Source organism: Pan paniscus, chromosome 3, assembly GCF_029289425.2.
Source record: "Pan paniscus chromosome 3, NHGRI_mPanPan1-v2.0_pri, whole genome shotgun sequence".
NCBI lineage: Eukaryota > Metazoa > Chordata > Mammalia > Primates > Hominidae > Pan > Pan paniscus.
In genome coordinates, this window is record NC_073252.2 from 88844323 (window position 1) to 88864086 (window position 19764).

The 19764-nt window shown below is 36.2% G+C and overlaps 2 protein-coding genes across 6 annotated transcripts in view; one reads left to right on the forward strand and one right to left on the reverse strand.

The window, feature by feature from the left end:
* Nucleotides 1-19764, forward strand: part of CCSER1 (coiled-coil serine rich protein 1) — a 1490059-nt gene that overhangs the window by 703193 nt on the left and 767102 nt on the right. The window lies entirely within an intron of this gene.
* On the reverse strand, nt 3928-4267 carry LOC100987645 (thymosin beta-4). The gene has a single exon (XM_014344706.4). It carries the CDS (start codon nt 4189-4191, stop codon nt 4057-4059), a length of 135 nt encoding a protein of 44 aa, XP_014200192.3. The 5' UTR covers nt 4192-4267; the 3' UTR covers nt 3928-4056.

Here is a 19764-nt window from a genome sequence, read left to right on the forward strand (position 1 = left end):
TTTTCTTTTTTCGTACAGAATACTTACAGTTATTGAGCCTTCCAGAAATTGGAAGTTACCTGAAGCCACTCAAGTTTCCTTAAAAAACAAAACAAAACTGTCTATAGTTAACTTGATATGCCACTTTTCAAATGTTTCTAATATTTATTTTATTTTATTTTAAAGTATGTTTTTCATCTGCATCTACCAACATTTATTCTTGGGCTTTTAATTTTACCTTTTTCTCGCTGGCCTGGTGGCTCACGCCTTAATCCCAGCACTTTGGGAGGCTGAGGCGGATGGATCACGAGGTCAGGAGATTAAGACCACCCTGGCTAACACGGTGAAACGCCGTCTCTACTAAAAATACAAAAAATTAGCCGGGCGTGGTGGTGGACGCCTGTAGTCCCAGCTACTCAGGAGGCTGAGGCAAGAGAATGGCGTGAACCCGGGAGGGGGGAGCTTGCAGTGAGCCGAGATGACGCCACTGCACTCTAGCCTGGGCGACAGAGCCAAACTCCGTCTTAAAATTAAAATAAAATGAAATAAAATAAAATAATTTTACCTTTTTCCAAACTAATGTAATTGCTTACAGCTCATATTTGAGCTTCTAAATGCAATGCTATTAGACGTATTTGCCACTTCATATTTAAGGCCTCTTCTACTGTGTACAGTATTTATTACCATGGAGCCATGAGACCTAACTGCAAGGCTCTAATCTCAGTTCAGCTATATGTTTAGAATCACTGTGTGCTGTTCATACATGGGATTTGCCCCCTGAGCATATTTTATTTAAATCTGGTTGCAAGACATTTTTTTTTCTTTCTTCATACATCATTGATAACATCTAATGCTTTGTTCAATAGCACCTGGAATTTTCATCCAAGATGACAGCTTAGGGAAATTGAATTTTCCCAGAGAGGTATCTCCAACTAGAATATAGTTTTAATTTTGGCAAGCTGAAATAAATCATACCAGATTGTTTTATTCTATGCAAGACATCTGGGAGACTTTTGCTGCAGTCTACAGAATCTCATACCATTGTGAAATGTTTGCCTTATGGACAACACAAGGTCTGGGGCATAATACTGCGTGTTTGCTCATTTCCAGTGACTCTATTTAATTAAGTCTAGAATACAAGCATAGAGACTCTGCTTTGTGAATCTGATGCTCTTGTATATGACTTAAGTTTATGTCAGGATTTAGGGAAAACATTCTCATTTTGGTAGCATTCCCAACATTTTGAGATAGTTTGACTTCTGTTCAGACCTGGCATGAGATTTTTGATATATGTGCAAATTGTGTGACACTGTTGGGTAAAAAATTCTTAGGTACAAATAAAGTTGACAGGTAGGACTTCTGTCCATCCACATCCATGCCCCACATTCCCTGATCTTTTTAATAATAACGACAAAAACATGATCAGTGTGCACACAGAACAGAAATTTAGATCAAACTAACCTTTGGGTCTGGCATCCTAATGAATGTATTAGTCAAATGTCACAAACTGCACAAAAGCTTTTGTATTAGAAAAACAAAAAAAACAAGCTTAGAATGGATGAGCAGATGCATATTCTTCTGAGCTTCCTTGACTCACAAGCTTTGCTTTGAGAGTCACCTTTCCCCCCACTGCCCTCTCTGACTCACTCTTGGAGTTTCTGGTACATAATTAAGACATATGGACAAATTCCCAAATTCTAGGGCTAAGAATACCAGCAAAGGTGAATTTACTATGAAAATAAATGAAGTTTAAGTTCATGAAGCTTCACCTATACCCATCCCTTCCAAGACTTGATTTTCTTCTAGGAAGTTGTGGTATGAAGCAGCAGCCACAGCCACACACTAGAGTGTGTGGGCCACAGAAGTCCTGATTTGAACCCTGGACTGGGTGGAGTCTTGGAAGCCCACACTACCTTCATGTCCCTCAGAACCCTCAGAGGTAACATTCCTCTGGTGGACTTCATCAAGTGTTCATCCCCTAACTTTGACTCCAAGGAGAATGATCTAAATCAGATGTTGCTCTGTTCCCTGGTCTAGACCATCGCAACAAAACTGCTTGGCCACTTGGCCCCTGTTTTTCTCAAGAAACAAGTAACTTCACTGAGCAAAAATGTACCAGTGTGGCATTTGCAATGATCAGCTGAAGCTGAAAATAACTTTATCTACCACTAATAATAAAAATAAAATTTAATCAACCAAATCAGAGGCCACACTGAATCATCTTTCTACTATCTTTATAAAAAATATTGTAAAAATTGCTGTCATATTAAGAAGCAATCAAAGCATATGAAGCCAAAAATAAGGAAAAACAGTATTATAGATGACTCACATTCAGTTAACCATAAAAATGAAATAATATGTTTTTCTAATTATAATTTTTATTTCTGGAATTTGTCACTTTTAAATAATCTGTGATTATTTTTCTTCTAAGTATATATCTTTTTAACAAAGTTAACAAAAAACAAAATATATGGGCACTAAGAGGCACTCTAGAGAAAGACTGAAATTTTTTTTGAGTATTTGAATTACCCATAATTACAAATTTTAGTTTCTCACTATTCACAATACATTTTATGTCCCTTTGTTTTGCTTAGTTAGATAGGATGGAAATCTTGGCTTTCTGTCATTTCCTGTGCAGCCCTCTGCAAATTCTTTTCCTAACCTATTTCTTTATCTGTAAAATGGAGATTATAATACCTATTTCATCATATTACTATGTTAAACAAAATGTTTTTGAAGTACTTAGTACGATGACTGAATACAAACAAATAATAAATAGTAGGAAAGTCTATGTTGATTATACTATGTAAAATAAGTATAAAAAAGTCATGAGACAGCAGTGTAATATTCTAAGACATTGGAAGAGTTTAAAAGAACAGTTTTGGAAAACTGATTTCATACTTGTATGTACTAAAATTGAGATGCCCATGGGACATCTTAGTTGAGATAGCTGTTAGATATTTGGATTGCAGGTCTGGAACTTAGCAGAGAATTACAGTTATAAATTTTTAATTATTAATGTATCAGAAGTAGTTGTAACCATGAGTAAGGATGATATTATATGGGACAGTGTTTAAAGCAATGATAGGATAGATTTGAGGATAAATCCCAGTAATGATATTTGGTGCTTAGTTTTTTTAGAATTATCAAGGAATATAGAAATTGCATATTAAAATGCCCTGCATAATTTCTAGCACATAGTAGCTATTCTGTACACTTTATTGTTTATTTTGATTAATTTAAGCAATTCAGTATAAAAAAGAAAAAAACCCAATCTTTTTAGTCTATCAAAATTTAAAGGAAGACTTCTAAACATTAACATAGTAATTTTGTATATCCCACATAAATCTATATAAGAAAATAAATCCTATAAACTAAGATACTTTTAAAATATAAGAATACGAGTACTTTTTTTTTTAATGAATGTGATCTTCATGGAATTTTTTTATTATTAGAATGGAAGTGACCCTGGAAGCTTTCTTATTGCATTTATTTAAAACATTTCAGTTGTACAATTTAATTCAGTTGTCTAATAATTAAAATAAATTGTGTAAATATGTAAATTGAATGAACTGTTTTCTACTATTATGTACATATTTGAATTCAATTTATATGATCTGCTCGATCATTTTTAATAATTTAATATGTATTTAAATATAAATATTTCATATTTTTATTTTTTAAGTTTTTAAACTTTTTATTTGCATATTAAAAAAATTGTGCACTCCAATAATTAAAATCATTTGAACAAAAAAAAATGGCACTCTGATTAAACTGCATTACAGCCTGCAGGACACCTTGGGCCAGCTTGGTTTTACCCTAGATTTCACTGTCGTCCCACCCCACTTCTTCCTTCACCAACATGCAAGTTCTTTCCTTCCCTGCCAGCCAGATAGACAGATGGGAAAGGCAGGCGCGGCCTTCGTTGTCAGTAGTTCTTTGATGTGAAAGGGGCAGCACAGTCATTTAAACTTGATTCAACCTCTTTGCATCTTACAAAGTTAAACAGCTAAAAGAAGTAAAATAAGAAGGCAATGCTTGTGGAATGTACAGTGCATATTGGCGGCGCATGCCTCATTACGATTCGCCTGCTTGCTTCTCCTGTTCAATCGTTTCTTTGGAAGGCAGTGGATTTTTCTCTTGCGTCTCTGTCTTCTTCAGTTTCGACTTATCGAATTTCTCGATCTCAGCCATATCGGGTTTGTCAGACATGGTTGCGGAGGAAAAGCGGAGCCAGGCGCGCGAGTACGAGCGAAGTCTGGTCTGCGCAGTGGCCACCACCGAGTTGTCGCCATAATATTTTTAATAATGTTTGCATTTCTTCTATATTGCTAACTTCTTTGAGAAATATTATTATGATCTTTGTCTAAGAAGCCTATTATCTAGATTGAGAATCTAAACAAATACAAAGGTAAGCAATTAGTATCATCTAATAAATGTCTCAGTTAATTCTATCACACACTTAGATAAGTTTATCAAACGTGTAAGAACATAATTTAATTAAGCAGAGCATGTTTCAGTAAACAAATGTGAGTGAGCTTTTTATAAAGTTTCAGATTCAACTACAGGTTATGAAACAAGTGAAAACTAAATATGGGATAGGGCATGGAACTGTGCCTTCCCCATGTGTTACATCTATAGAGCATATGCCAACTGAACTTGCTACAGCTTCATTGTTGCATCGTACCCATCAAGACCCAACAGTGGAACTACAAAGACAGGTGACTTGTTTCTAGAAAGCAGGTCCTAAGCCCTGCTTTAAGTGTGTTTATCTGGAGGGAGGAGCAAGAAGAGAAAGCCCACATCTACAGATCAAATTACCCTAAAAGAGAGACTATTGGAAAGGCTGAGCTTTCATATTTCATCCTTTTGCCCAATCTTACCAAGTAGTTAAGGCACTTCTGTTGTTGAAGTAAAGGTGCAGAAGATAGAACAAAGTCTAAAAATTCTTCTCCCATTCTTCTAAAAGGGTAGAAGTTCATACTTTAAAATTTAAGATGGGGACACTAGAAGAGAAAGAAAATGGTTCCCCCAAAGGGAAGTATAAAGGATTGATACATGAATTGTATCTTTATTCTCTCATCTTTTAGTCATTAGTCAATATTCTGGTCTCTAAGTTAGTAGATGGGATTGAAGTTATTGTAATAAATTAATATAATAATGTGACTGTGTAATTATATAAATATAATCAAGTAAATTTAATACAATATATGTTATATAATCCATATAACGTAGCATTTATTTTATAGCATTCTTTTGATATCTGCTGCTTTAGTAACTTGCAATTTATTGTTTTATTACATCTGCTATTCAAATGAACATCAACTATTTATTTTCGTAAATGAGAGAATCCTTTATTTTAGTAGAGAGAAAAATTTTAAATAGTTCTACCAATATCTAATATTAAATGTGTGTGGGTGGAGAAGAATGAGGAGAAAGGTTGTATCTTAATTCAGAATTAGAAAGGCGACAAAATAACCATTTTCTATTACAAAAGACGTTAACTCTATGACATTAATTTCACCATGGGAAATCTGTAATCTTCATTTTAGAGAAATTAATTGGTAGCAGTACTATTTATGAAGTGCTGTGTGCTCAAATCCTTGAAGAACTTTCCTACATTGTGATTAGCCTAAGATGTCTAGCCTGGAGTGTTTCACATTTTTCTAGCTTTGTGATTACATCCTCCCACTAGGTATCTAATGAACTGAAGTAGACCGCCCTGCATTTCAGCAAATTCAGGAGTAAGGTTTTATGAGTATTAAAAAATAATTGAAAATGTCAATATTCAAAATGTTTCATAGTTCATATATTTTATGTCCTCACTACAGTGCCTATGCATATAGCTTAAAGCATATCAACAGAGGGAAAACACTATATTGCAGCAAGAAGCACCCTCATCCATGAAAGCTGTAAAGCTCCTTACTTTTTTTTTTTTAATAGTTATAACCTTGTATGCAAGTCACTGTGAATTTTGCTGGCAATTGTGGCATTTCTCATCAGAGAGTAAATTCTTCTTCAGGCTGGTAAAATGACATCTGAATAAGAAGGCAGAAAAAAATTTTCAACCTCTTAAAACAACTTCTAAAAATTGCAAGTAGACAGTATCATGTATTGCATAATAGTTACATAAAGCAGATTACCTAAGATTCCCTGCAGCTCTAAAACACCATGCCCTGACATGTCCTGATTGAGATTTTTACCTGTATTCTAGAGATACTGAGTCAGCAGCTAGAGTAAGTTGTCACTAAATGATGCTTTTCCTGCACTTTGGCAGATAAGATCAGTATCTGAAAACCTCAGTAGCCAATGTAGAAGCTTGAGAATGGCATGTCTCCTGAAAAACAAAGTTTATTAAAATAATAGTTTGTGACTTAGATAACTCATTCTTAAGAAAGCAGAAATGTGGCAGCAAGAGTAGAAACAAACATAGAAGACAATGCTTAATAAAGAAGAAAATATTTGGCCAGGCACAGTGGCTCACGCCTGTCATCCCAGCACTTTGGGAGGCCGAGGCGGGTGGATCACGAGGTGAGGAGACCGAGACCCTCCTGGCTAACACAATGAAACCCCGTCTCTACTAAAAATACAAAAAATTAGCCGGGCGTGGTGGCAGATGCCTGTAGTCCCAGCTACTCGGGAGGCTGAGGCAGGAGAATGGCGTGAACCCTGGAGGCAGAGCTTGCAGTGAGCCGAGATCGCTCCACTGTACTCCAGCCTGGGCGACAGACCGAGACTCTGTCTCAAAAAAAAAAAAAAAAAAAGAAGAAGAAGAAGAAGAAAATATTTTGCATGTTTTCCCTGACATAGTCTGGGTCAGGAAACATTTTCTATTAGAACTGTTTATTAGGGCAGTTTTCTTCTTTACCTGTGCTTCTCTCTATTCTGTAGACTTTCAAAAGCTAGGTTGAATCTTTTCACATTATAAATCAAGGTGAAGCTGTATTATTCCTCTTCTGAGTGTTGTCCTGGTACTCTGGAAGTGTGTCTGACTCTCATTCATTATTTCTAACAATAAGCCAAACTCCAAAGTAAAAAACTGTGGTTTCTCTTCTCAGTTAATTCTTATAAGTTGCCCAATGAATGAGAATTTGGGCATGACTCACAAATAGGAACTTATTGTGTTTAATCTACATTCTGCTGTCTGTCTTTTCATATTTCCCTTTTCCTGCATATTGACGTATTTACTGATTTCTCTGGTTTTTTTTCCCCATTAAAAAACAAAGCTTGGCATTAGTTTATGCTCAGTAAATGTTAATTACTCCACCTCATTAGCCTTGACTGGACTAATTTGTTAGTCAACATAGCTTATTCTCACTAGTTTCTTATTCAAAACATCTTTAAACAAAGCAAAATTATTTTGAAAGCAAAAACATATATTTTCTTCTGTCTTTTAAAATGACAATTGTTTATTACATTAATAATCTCATTAAAATTCTTGTTATTTTTTCTTTGTCAAGAACAAGTTAGACAGAAAGTGGTTTTTGTATGCTCAAATTTTAATTTCTTGATTGGTTGAGTTCTATGGCTATCTCTTGCTGTTGAAATTTGATAGAACTTCTCAGGGAGAGAGTAAATAGGAAAGTAGCGGGAATGTAGATGCAAAAATGGGTACAGAAATGATTGGTCCAGGGATGAAGCAACATCTGGATTATACAGGAAACTGGTCTAATTTAGTCAGCACTGGAGTCAGAAAGGGAAGGAGGAGGAAATTTGGGAATGTTCAATAGGGCATGGGTTTGGATGTGCAGAAAAGAGACTGTAGTAATTGACCTGACGTGTCTGATCATTGAAGAGAACCATCAGAAAATGAAGCAGGAAATAGTAAGAAATGGGCTCAATGTTAGGAAAAATAGCTCCCTCAGGAAAGAGATGTGTAAGAAGGATGCAGTTCACTGGTAAGGTATAGGCAGGGATTCTCAGGGAACTAATGCAAAGGGAGTGGGTCATTCAAAGAACCCTCATGGTTAGAGTAACCGTATTCTGGTTTGTCCAAGACAATGCCAGTTCACAAGGTCATTCTTGCATTATTAATGGTTCCCTTTCTCCCAAAAATTTACAGTTTTTATCATGCTTGTAGTCAATACTCAAAAAACATGTGTGAGGAGGCTTTTGCTTATTAGAACTATGAAATTGCTTTTAGGTTGGCAGAGCATATGAAAGCCATTTCTAGACTTAGTTTGAAGGGGATGACATCTCTTGAAAAGAGTCAGCACAGGTTAATAAATAAGTGCAGGCCCTTAAGAGCTGCACTGGATGCTTTAAGGCCCAACTTTTCACCACGGATTATTTGCATGACCTTGGGTAAGTTACAAGTTACATAACCTCTCATTTCTTCAGTTTTCTCATCTGCAGTGCAAAGGTAATAATAGTATCTACTTCATGTAATGTGGTAAGGCTTAAATGAGTCAGTGAAAAAAAAAAGTGTGTGTAACATTGTGGCTATTTACTGCTAAACTGGTTCCATTCTGCATCCAGTAAATGTAATTCCTACGGATTTTCAGGTGGCTCTTTGATCTGCTGCATTGAAGTGTGGTTACAGGAGAAACTGGTAATAAACTAAGAGTTAGGCCTCAAATAGTTTAAAGCACTTTTCAAATGCAAAATATTCTTAACCTGCATTAATTTATGAGTTTGGGTATCATTTTGCTCTTAATGCTTTAGAAAATGATTTAAAATTTTTAAGATTTGACTCATTCTTCAGATTAATTTTTTTCCTATCTCAACATCCAAATATTTTCTAGAGGATTATATTTTTGGTGTATTGTGGAACTTTTCTGATTTTACAACACACAACATAAACAGAATCATTCTCTCATACCTATTTGTCCCTTCCTTCAACTTTTGCTGGATTTTCCGTATGCCTTGTTATTGTATATCTGGTCAAGCCATTTGGTACAAAACATTTTTTAAAAACAAATCTTTTATATTTCTTGGTCATGTTAATCTATTCTAAGAGAGTGCTAGTTATATTCCCTCCTTGGGCGTAAAATCTATGTGTTGTTGTCAGTTTCTTTGTTCTGTAATTATTACTGCCCTCCTTTAAGAAAATTTAACTATCTGATGAGTCTAATAACATTACTTAGTCACTAGAAGCTTAAAGGTAACAATATAAAATGTATATTTTTTATATTTTCAGTACTCTTGAGACTCAGCCAAATCTTTCAAGATTTTGTGAATTTGTCAAGCACTCTATGACCTCGTATATTATTACACACTATACATTCTCCAATATATTATTATAAATTGTATCACCATTCAAATCTCCTTCCTCTGTGTGTGTGTGTATATATATATATGTGTCTTCCAGTGTGTGTGTGTGTTGTGTATATATAGATAGATAGATAGAGAATATATACATAGATATAGATTGAGAATATATATATATATGTATAGAGAGAGAGAGAAAGAGAGGAAGACAGATATGTAGTAACTGGGTATTACTAAACTTCAGAGTTCTTAAATTATACTTGCTTTACTGTGCATGTTAAAAAATAATATCTAAGCCTAAGGCATTGATTCACATTTTTACAGCAATTACTGGCAGTAGCAAATACTATTACCACTAAAGAATGAAGACATTCCTCATAAGGACTACTTTCCCCTCCCTCATTCCACTCCAGTCACATTGGCCTTCTTATTGTTCCTTGAACACACAGAGCATGCTTCTTCCTTAGGGTATTTTGCCTTAGCTCATTTCTTAGACTAGAACATTCTTCCCCCAATTAATTTTACATATGGTTACTAACCCCCTTCCTTCAAAAATTTGCTCAAATGTTACCTTCCTCAACTTCACTACGCTACACTATTTAAAGTTGCAACCTGTCCCCCACACCACTTGTTTCATTCCTATTATCCTGCTTTTTTTTCCCTGCATAGCATTTTCATACCTTCTAATACATGATACTATCTAATTATTTATATGCCTATGGTTAATATCTGTCCACCCCAGCCAATATGTATGTGACAGAAGACAGAGGTTTGCATTGCTCAGCAACATATTTGTAGTTGCTAGACAAGGGGTTAGCAAAGAGCCAGACAGTAAGTATTTTAGGATTTATAAGCCATATAGTCTCTGTCTCAATTAAACTTTGGCATTGTAGCCTGAAAGCTGGTATAGACAATATGTAAATGAATTGGTGTGGAGCTATTTCAATAAAACATTATTTATGAAAACTAACTATAAGCTGGATTTGACTTGTGGACTTTTGAGACAATATCTGGCACATAGAAGCTCTTAAAGAATATTTGTTAGGCCGGGTGTGGTGGCTCACTCCTGTAATCCCAACACTCTGGGGGGCCGAGGCAGGCAGATCATGAGGTCAGGAGATCGAGACCATCCTGGCCAACAAGGTGAAACGCCATCTCTACTAAAAATACAAAAAATTAGCCTGGCGTGGTAACACGCGCCTGTAATCCCAGCTACTAGGGCGGCTAAGACAGAAGAATCGCTAGAACCTGGGAGGCAGAGGTTGCAGTGAACCTAGATGGTGCCACTGTACTCCAGCCTGGTGACAGAGTGAGACGCCATCTAAAAAAAAAAAAAAAAAAAAAAAAAAAAAGAATATTTGTTGAGTGAATGAAATAGATTTATTGAAACCTGACATATTTAGGATGTGAGCATAAATTACTAATAAATTTGCCCCTTCTCCCAATCCAAAATTGACAATCATTTTTTTCATTTAAAATATTGACACTGGCCTTACTGCCCATCATAATCAAAAGAGTTCCCTGTCCTGTTAAAACTATAGTGCCTGCTTGCATATGACAGAGGAACTGTGGTAGAGTAGTTATCAGAATCAGAACTAGGAGTGAAAGGCTATCCTAGGCCAGAAGGCAACAAAACCTTGAATTCAGGATTCATATTAAATATATTTGTTAGTTAGTGCTTTTTTTTAAATTTAATTCCTGAACAACAAAAGTATATTTTCAGTATGTGAACATATCAGGATTTATACAGCCTATAATGTTTTTCTTATTTCAACTATGAAAAAAAAAACCAGATTTTCTTATTTCTTGAGTTAATTGTAAACTTGAAGTGATGGCAATGGACTTGTAACTTATTTTCTCATTCTGCAGTACATTTCCAAGCCACTATACAAATGCTGAGTCATTAGTGTCATAGTGCTGTGTCTATTTATAGATTTTTTAATGAGTGTTATTAACCATAAATGCTCAATATGAAAAAAATGAAGGAAAGTAGCTTTGTCTAATCACAGTAGAACACTGGATTTATTCTATAACAAACTGAAGGGTGACTTAATCACCTCAAATTAAAACTTGTTCTTTATCTCATATATAAATTGAAATTCATTGCATTCTTATGTTTCTGATAAATGGCAGATTTCTCCATTGCCCAGTAACTTTAAGGTGATTGTTTGCTCACTATAAATAGAGATATGTGTGTTTATGTATAGAAATCCTTCAGCGTGAGAGTTAAATTACTCCATCTTAAAGAAAGAAATGCATTAATGTACAACCATGGAAGGTGTGATAAGTTTAGGTATATCATCCATCCTCACAGAATCTGTTTGCGGTTATTGGAATAAAATTATTTTCTTTATAGAGATCTATTTAATATTGTTATAGACATCTGCCCATCATAATAATTAAATTTTTATTGATAAAAACAATTATAAATATGTATAGGTACATGTGATATTTTGATACATGCAGATAATGTTTAATGATCAAATCAAGGCATTTTGGATAGTCATTGCCTCAAACATTTATTATTACTTTGTGTTGAGAATATTCTAAATCTTTTCTTCTACTTATTTTGAAATATACAATAAATTACTGATAACTGTAGTCACTCTTCTGTGCTATTGAACACCAGAATTTATTCCTTCTAACTAACTGTATTTTTGTACCCATTAACCAACCCGTCTTCATCTCTCCTGCCATTCTTCCCAGCCTCTGATAATCATCATTCTCCTGCCTCAGCCTCCCGAGTAGCTGGGATTACAGGCACGCCAGCACACCCAGCTAATTTTTGTATTTTTGGTAGAGATGGGGTTTCACCATGTTGGCCAGGATGGTCTTGATCTCTTGACCTGGTGATACACCTGCCTTGGCCTCCCAAAGTGCTGGGATTACAGGTGTGAGCCACTGCACCCAGCCTATTTTGTGAAATATTATGTTTATTATGTGTTAGTCTTAATTTGATTTAATTCTTTACAACGGGGTGTCTTCGTTCCCTCTGAAACTATTCCCCCATTTGTAGCATACTTTTACATTCAAGTAAATTATTTACCAATATGTTCTTAGCTGATATTACAAAGGCTTTATTCATTCATTCGTTTAATTATTAATGTATTAACCAACACTTACTGAATGTTTATCTTATGTCACAACTTGGTGATCAAAGGAAGATTCTTAAACCATCATACTTTTCTGGGACATATATATTAGTAAAAAAATGATTTCCATTCCATTTAAAGAACACTGGGACAGATGTATGCATGGGCTGTGTGTGCATGCTGTCAGTGGAGCACCCCATTGGGCCTGCGGCAGTGTCCCCTTGGTTCTGATCAGGAGACCTTGAGCTTTGCCACTTAGCATCTCAGAAGTCTCCCTCAGGATCTTGACCTTGCTTCTTACTACATGTTCTTTCTGAAGATTTCCTCTATGAAGTCCAGAACTTTTATGATTTCATTTCCATTTCTCACGTATCAGTTTTTTTATTGAATTCTCTCCATCTTTTACATTAAAATCTTTCTTTAGTTCATCAGCTATCTAATAACCGATACTTACTTCACCAGACTCATCTTTGTTATCAATATTTCGTTTAACTTTCTTAGGTTGTCAGATTTTAAACGTCGACTTAGGTATACTTTAAAAAATAAGAGAAAAAAAGGAAAAAGTCGCAAGTAATCCAGAAAACAATATAAAAATAATGTTGTAATTCAAATCAAATACGTACTGTGAGCATCCAGTGTTTCCATGGATCTTCTAATAATTTTTTTTTGTTGCTTTCAGATTTTTTGTTTTGATTTGATTGCTGTTTTACTTTTTGCTATAGATATGCAGTTTTTATTTTGATGATGTTTTTCTTTTTCTCTTGTTCTTTTTACTCAAAGACCTCCAGTGATAAATGTTATATGTAAGCATACATATCCTAACATATATATATTTGTTTTTCAAACTTAGTATGTGGTAGTCATCATAATTAGATAAGACTGATGTTTCTCATTTTGATTATCAGGAAGGTTTGTTTGAAGCAAATTATTGTGGATTTTTTTATGTTTGCTGCATTTGTACTTCTTACACAATCACTTTTAATTAACAATGCATAGTTGTATATTTGCTAAATGTAAACACTATGTAAGGGGGTAAGAATTTATTGTTCAGAAGATGAGTGCATAGTAGCAATGAAGCACATATATCATATTTGATTTGTACCCTGGTTTTGTGGATCACAACTATGAGACAGTGGAAAAACCATCAATTCCATGTAAAATTGGTGCCCAAATGTTAAGTGATATTTATAGAAATTATAACTGGAAGCTAAGGGCAGAAAATGGCTCTAAGATATAAGTGGCAATAGCAGAAATATAGTATTAAAAGATATAAAAGGGTAGTATAAATATCTTATAAGTAAATTCTTTCTTTCCCTAGGAAAAGGACATAGTGAATGAAGTCTTTTTTTTCTCCAAGTCTGACAGTGCCTCAAACATTCTAAAATAATCTTTTCTCCCCTATTAGTCATCACTTAAGTGTGAGTTTATTTGAAGTGATTTTGATTTACGGATAACTCATTTTAGTTACTCAGAATTAACTCCCTGCGGAAGACCTAATAACAATCAGTTTTATGGTCATGTGCATTACCTTTCCCCATGATATGGTTTGGCTTTGTATCCACACCCAAATCTCACTTTGAAGTGTAATAATCCCCACGTATCAAGGACAGGACCAGGTGGAGATAATTGAATCTTGGAGGTGGTTTCCCCCATGCTGTTCTCGTGTTAGTGAGTTCTCACGAGATCTGATGGTTTTATTTATTATATATATATGTTAGGATATGTATACTTACATATATCATTTATCACCTTTGCTCAACACTCATTTTCTCTCCTGCCACCCTGTGGAGAGGTGCCTTCTGCCATGTTTGTAAGTTTTCTGGGGCTTCGCCTCCCATGCAGAACTGTGAGTCAATTAAGCCTCATTTCTTTATAAATTACCCAGTCTCAGGTATTTTTTTATAGCAGCGTGAGAACGGACTAATACAGTAAATTGGTACTGCAGAAAGTGGGGTGCTGCTGTAAAGATACCTGAAAATGTGGAATTAACTTTGGAACTGGGTAACAGGCAGAGGTAGGAACTGTTTGGAGGGCTCAGAAGACAAGGAAATGGGGGAAAGTTTGGAACTTCCTAGAGACTTGTTGAATGGCTGTGACCAAAATGCTGATAGTGATATGGATAACGAAGTCTGGGCTGAGGTGGTCTCAGATGGAGATGAGGAACTTGTTGGGAAGTGAAGTAACGGTCACTCTTGCTGTACAAAGGGACTGGTGGCATTTTGCCCCTGCCCTAGAGATCTGTGGAACTTTAAACTTGAGAGAGATGACTTAGGGTATCTGGTGGCAGAAATTTCTAAGCAGTAAAGCTTTCAAGAGAAAGGAGAGCATAAATGTTGGGAAAATTTGCAGGCTGAAGATGCAATAGAAAAGAAAAACCCGGCCAGGTGTGGTGACTCATGCCTGCAATCCCAGCACTTTGGGAGGCTGAGGTGGGTGGATCATGAGGTCAGGAGATCCAGACCATCCTGGCTAACACGGTGAAACTCCGTCTCTACTAAAAATACAAAAAATTAGCCAGACGTGGTGGCAGGCGCCTGTAGTCCCAGCTACTTGGGAGGCTGAGGCAGGAGAATGGTGTGAACCCAGGAGGCAGAGCTTGCAGTGAGCCGTGATCGTGCCACTGCACTCCAGCCTGGGCAACAGTGCAAAACTCCATCTCATAAAAAAAAAAAAAAAAAAGAAAACCCATTTTCTGAGGAGAAATTCAAGCCCTATGCAGAAATTTGCATAAGGAGGTGAATGTTAATCACCAAGACAGTGGGGAAAATGTCCCCAGGGCATGTCAGAGACCTTCACAATAGCCCCTCCCATCCAAGGCCTGGAGGCCTAGGAAGGAAAAATGGTTTCATGGGCTGGGCCCAGGGACACCCTGCTCTGTGCAGCCTTGGGACATGGTGCCCTGCATCCCAGCTGCCTCAGCTCTAGCCGTGGCTAAAAGGGGCCAAGGTACTCCTCAGACCATTGCTTCAGAGGGTTCAAGCCCCAAACCTTGGTGACCTTCACATAGTGTTGGGCCTGTGGGTGTACAGGAGTCAAGAATTGAGGTTTGGGAACCTCTGCCTAGATTTCAGAGGATGTATGGAAACACCTGGATGTCTAGGCAGAGTCTGCTTCAGGGGTGGAGCCCTCATGGCTCACTAGGCAATGGCCCAGTGGGGACTCTATATGGGGCTTCAACTCCACGTTTCCCTTCCAAATGGGAAGATGGCCACCATATTCTGGATCCCAGAATCATAGATCCACCAACAGCTTGCACCGTGCACCTGGAAAAGCTGCAAACACTCAACCCCAGCTGTGAAACCAGCTGGGAGCTGGCCTTTATCCTGCAAATCTACAGGGGCGGAGCTGCCCAAGGCCATGGGAGCCCACTTCCTGCACCAGCGTGCCCTGAATGTGAGACACAGAGTCAAAAGAGATCATTTTGGAACTTTAAGGTTTAATGACTGCCCTATTGGATTTTGGACTTGCATGGGGCCTATAGCCCCTTTGTTTTGGCCGATTTCTCTCATTTGGAATGGACGCATTTACCCAATTCCTGTACCCCCACTGTGTCTTGGAAGTAACTAATATGCCTTTGATTTTACAGGCTTATAGGTGGAAAGGACTTGCCTTATCTCAAATGAGACTTTGGACTTGGACTTTTGGGTTAATGCTGGAATGAGTTAAGACTTTGGGGGACTGTTAGAAGGGCACAATTGTGTTTTTAAATGTGAGGACACGATATTTGGTAGGGGCTGGGACAGAATGATATGGTTTGGCTTTGTATCCCCACCCAAATCTCACCTTGAATTGTCATATTCCCCACATTTCAAGGGTGGAACCAGGTGGAGATAATTGAATCATGGACGCAGTTTCCCCCTGTGCTCTTCTCAGGTTGGTGAGTTCTCATGAGATGTGATGGTTTTAAAAGGGGCTTCCCCCTTCACTCCACATTCATTCTTTCTCCTACTGCCCTGTGAAGAGGTGCCTTCCACCACGATTGTTAAGTTTTCTGGGGCCTCCCTAGGCATGTGAAACTGTGAGTAAATTAAATCTTTTTTCTTTATAAATTACCTAGTCTCGTATTTCTTCATAACATCATGAGAACAGACTAATACACCCCAGTCCGATGAATAATTTCAGAAAACATTTCAGAGGAGCAAACCAAAATAACTACAAAGCCAAAACACAAAAGAACTCTACAGGCACATATTTTAACCCTTGAGAATCTGCCTTAATTGTGAACACAGAATCAAAATTCAAGGTTCTTACTAGGGATGATAACCTTTCCTACACTTTGCCAATCATTGTATTAATTCTGTGACAGAGGCTGCCTGAAGTACATGGGGAGGGGTGGTGGGGGGTGCTGTCCAGTTTTTAAATGGTTGAGATTTTACCCTTGTTCCAATGCAGCCCTTGGAGACTATGCACTTGAACCACATTTTATTGGCTACTTATAGAGCTTTTTTTTTTTTTTTCTGATCCGACCTTTACCATCATGTGTTTTACCCACTCAAACAAGTATTCTAAAGAAGAGGTGTACGGAATGTGCTATATGGCTTGTTTTAACAATGTTCACAAGGTTGTTCTGAAATTAAACAGTATGTTTCTAGATAGCTGGATTGATCTTTAACTTTGGACACTGTAAATCTTAAAGTTGAACATGTTTCTTTTTAAATTTTGACCACTAGCTTAAATGTACAGCCATTTAGTAATTGTACATAACTGTGTGGCATGTTATCTGTGCGTTAATATTACTCCTCAGTTTTTTAATTTGCCTAACCACTACTTTCTTTCTTCAAAATATTCAAATCTTAATTTTGACCTTTAACATATATGTAAATTTCTTCCAACCCTTTGTGGAAGACTAGCAATCATGGTCCTGTCAAAACAGAAATTATACCTTAATTTGAACAGGAAAAGTTTAATATAAAATTATCAACTATAACAGTAGTTTTAGATAATCCAGCATTAGCAAGTACATAATAAAGAGAAGTCAAAAAAATATAGGAATAGCAGATATAAGGAACAAACTTTACTCAAATTTTACTCATAGGACTAAGATAAAACAACTACAGAAGAGCCCACTCACCCTAAAGCTGAGATCTAGATCTTGCTGAATAGAGTATAATTATGGCTCATTGAATGGCAAAGAAGTCACTGTGGTAGTGCATTGGCGGAATTTACTGGAATTCTCTCCTCTGGTACTTGCTGGAAATCTACACTGTACAGTGTTGAGGAATGGTGTTTATGTCAATATATCTTGGAAGGGACACTCTTCTACAAGACTACTTAAGCAGATTCCTAGGGGAAGCTTCTGGCCACTGAGTGCTGCAGGCAGTCATGCACTGCAAGCCACGGTGCTGCAGAAGCCAGATACTGCAGAAGCTGCTCACACTCTGAGTGCTTAGTGCCAGAGAAGCTGCTCACATTGCAGGAGACTGTTTAGAGAACACATCAGAACTAGGAAAGAAAACCTTCATCTCTGGCAACGGCTCTAACCCTTTACTGACAAAGCTTAACATCATAATAGCTAGGAAGAACATTTAATGTTCCCAGCTCCTTTTTTGTTGTTGTTGTTTTTTCCAGAAGAGGAAAGGAAGGGTAAATGAAGTAGGACAATTAATTGACAAGTGGCACAAAATCCTTGTTACAAGCAAATAATTAATTGTATCTTTGCTTTAATTTGACAATATGTGATTTTCAGAAACATATAAAAGTTTTTGTATATTAAAAAGAAACTGATATCTTACTATAGAGCGATTTATACTTATGGTTCAAAACTCTCTTTAGGTTCTGGCAGGTGTATTCATTTTCCTCAAGGCTAGTGATTTGAGAGAGACCCTAAGCTGCTTGCAAGATTAGACAACTGTATTTATACAGTGATTTGGGATGACTTTGAGGAGGAGCGAGCGACAAAGTACGGAATAAAGAAGTACAAGGTTTAAATATATATAGTATCAAAACAACAGCAAGAACAACCACAAAAAAAAAAAACAAACATATAAAGATGTAGAGTCCTTCTTCTACCTCTGTTCATACCCTACTAATTTACTGGCTTTGTATTCTCTGTAAGGATAAGCTATTTTTATGGACAGAGCAGAGAATGAAAGTTTATACATAGTATGGGCAATTTTCTTCTGGCACAATACCCTTTAGAGATGTTCATTTTTTTCTAGTATTTTCTTCATTTTCAAGAATTTGTAAATAAAAACAAAAATCTTTGGAAAAAGAGGAACTCAATGAACCAAAGCATTGAAGCATTGCTCCTATAATTCGTTTTAGTAATTAATAAAAGTACAAGAAAATCAGACAAGATGTAAATATAAGCAGAATCATGATTAAAAATCCAATTTAACATTTAAGCTACAAATTAATTGTTATTTTTGATCAATATGTTATTGATTCTTTTCACTGGGTCATCTTGTGTTTTCTCTGTGCTTGTGTTTTAACCTTTATATTTGGAAAACACATTTAAACTATGTAAGCCAATACTTTTAAAGACCAGTATTTTTTATTTATTACAATTAAAACAACTTCAAAATGAACATGTTGGTTTAAACAAAAAGACTTCGAAAAAGTCTATATACACTTTGGAAAGTTCTGAGGAATAATACATAGTGTTTCTGATCTCTTGTGTTTTATTTCACATTTCATAAACAGCAATCTCCATAGTAGTACAACTTTTATGGTTGTCCAGGAGGTAAAACTAATTCAGATGAGTTATGTAAAATATATTTACACAATAAATTCAGTAAAGGTGTAACAATAAACCATGGGAAGAGGGGGATGCAGCCCACCTACCCCAATTATAAAAGCCAGTAAACCCATTCATCTATGATATATATTTTAGGACATACTATATGCATGTCAAAAGGAAAGTTCAGAGAAGTATATAGTATGGCTCCTGATTACAGTGAATTTGAATTATCATTTATTTCAGTCTACCAAATGTACAATGAACTCCTGAAATATTGCAACCATTCTTCAAGAAGCTAGAGATACAAAAATGAACATGATATGGTCCAAATTTCTGCAGAAATGGTAGTGAATTTTCAAATATGATGGTAATGCAATATTTCATGGATATTGTTGAGTTCTAATTTAGATCTTGAGGAAAGGGTAGTCTTTAGTTACAAGGTAAACCAGTTTGGCTGGAATGCAAATCCTGGATAAGGATAGTGAACTGGAAGGTACAGTATCCATGCTGGAATTAATAGTATAGATTTACTCCAAGTAGGTGTTTCATGCAAATTCTAAAACCATATATTTCAAGTGATTGTTGCTTTGTTATTGCTCAGATAATGTCTTATAAACAATTATCCACTCTATGCCTAAAGTCATTTTTTGCATTGCTATTTTATTTTAGGAACTCATGTGCAACTGCTTTCAGGAAATGATTTTTTAATGTCTACTACAAATTGTTTTGGCTAAGACACTTCCCTGAGTTCTCTGTTGCTGAAATTTGGCCTGAATACTCCACTTTTCCATCCTCCGAGACCTC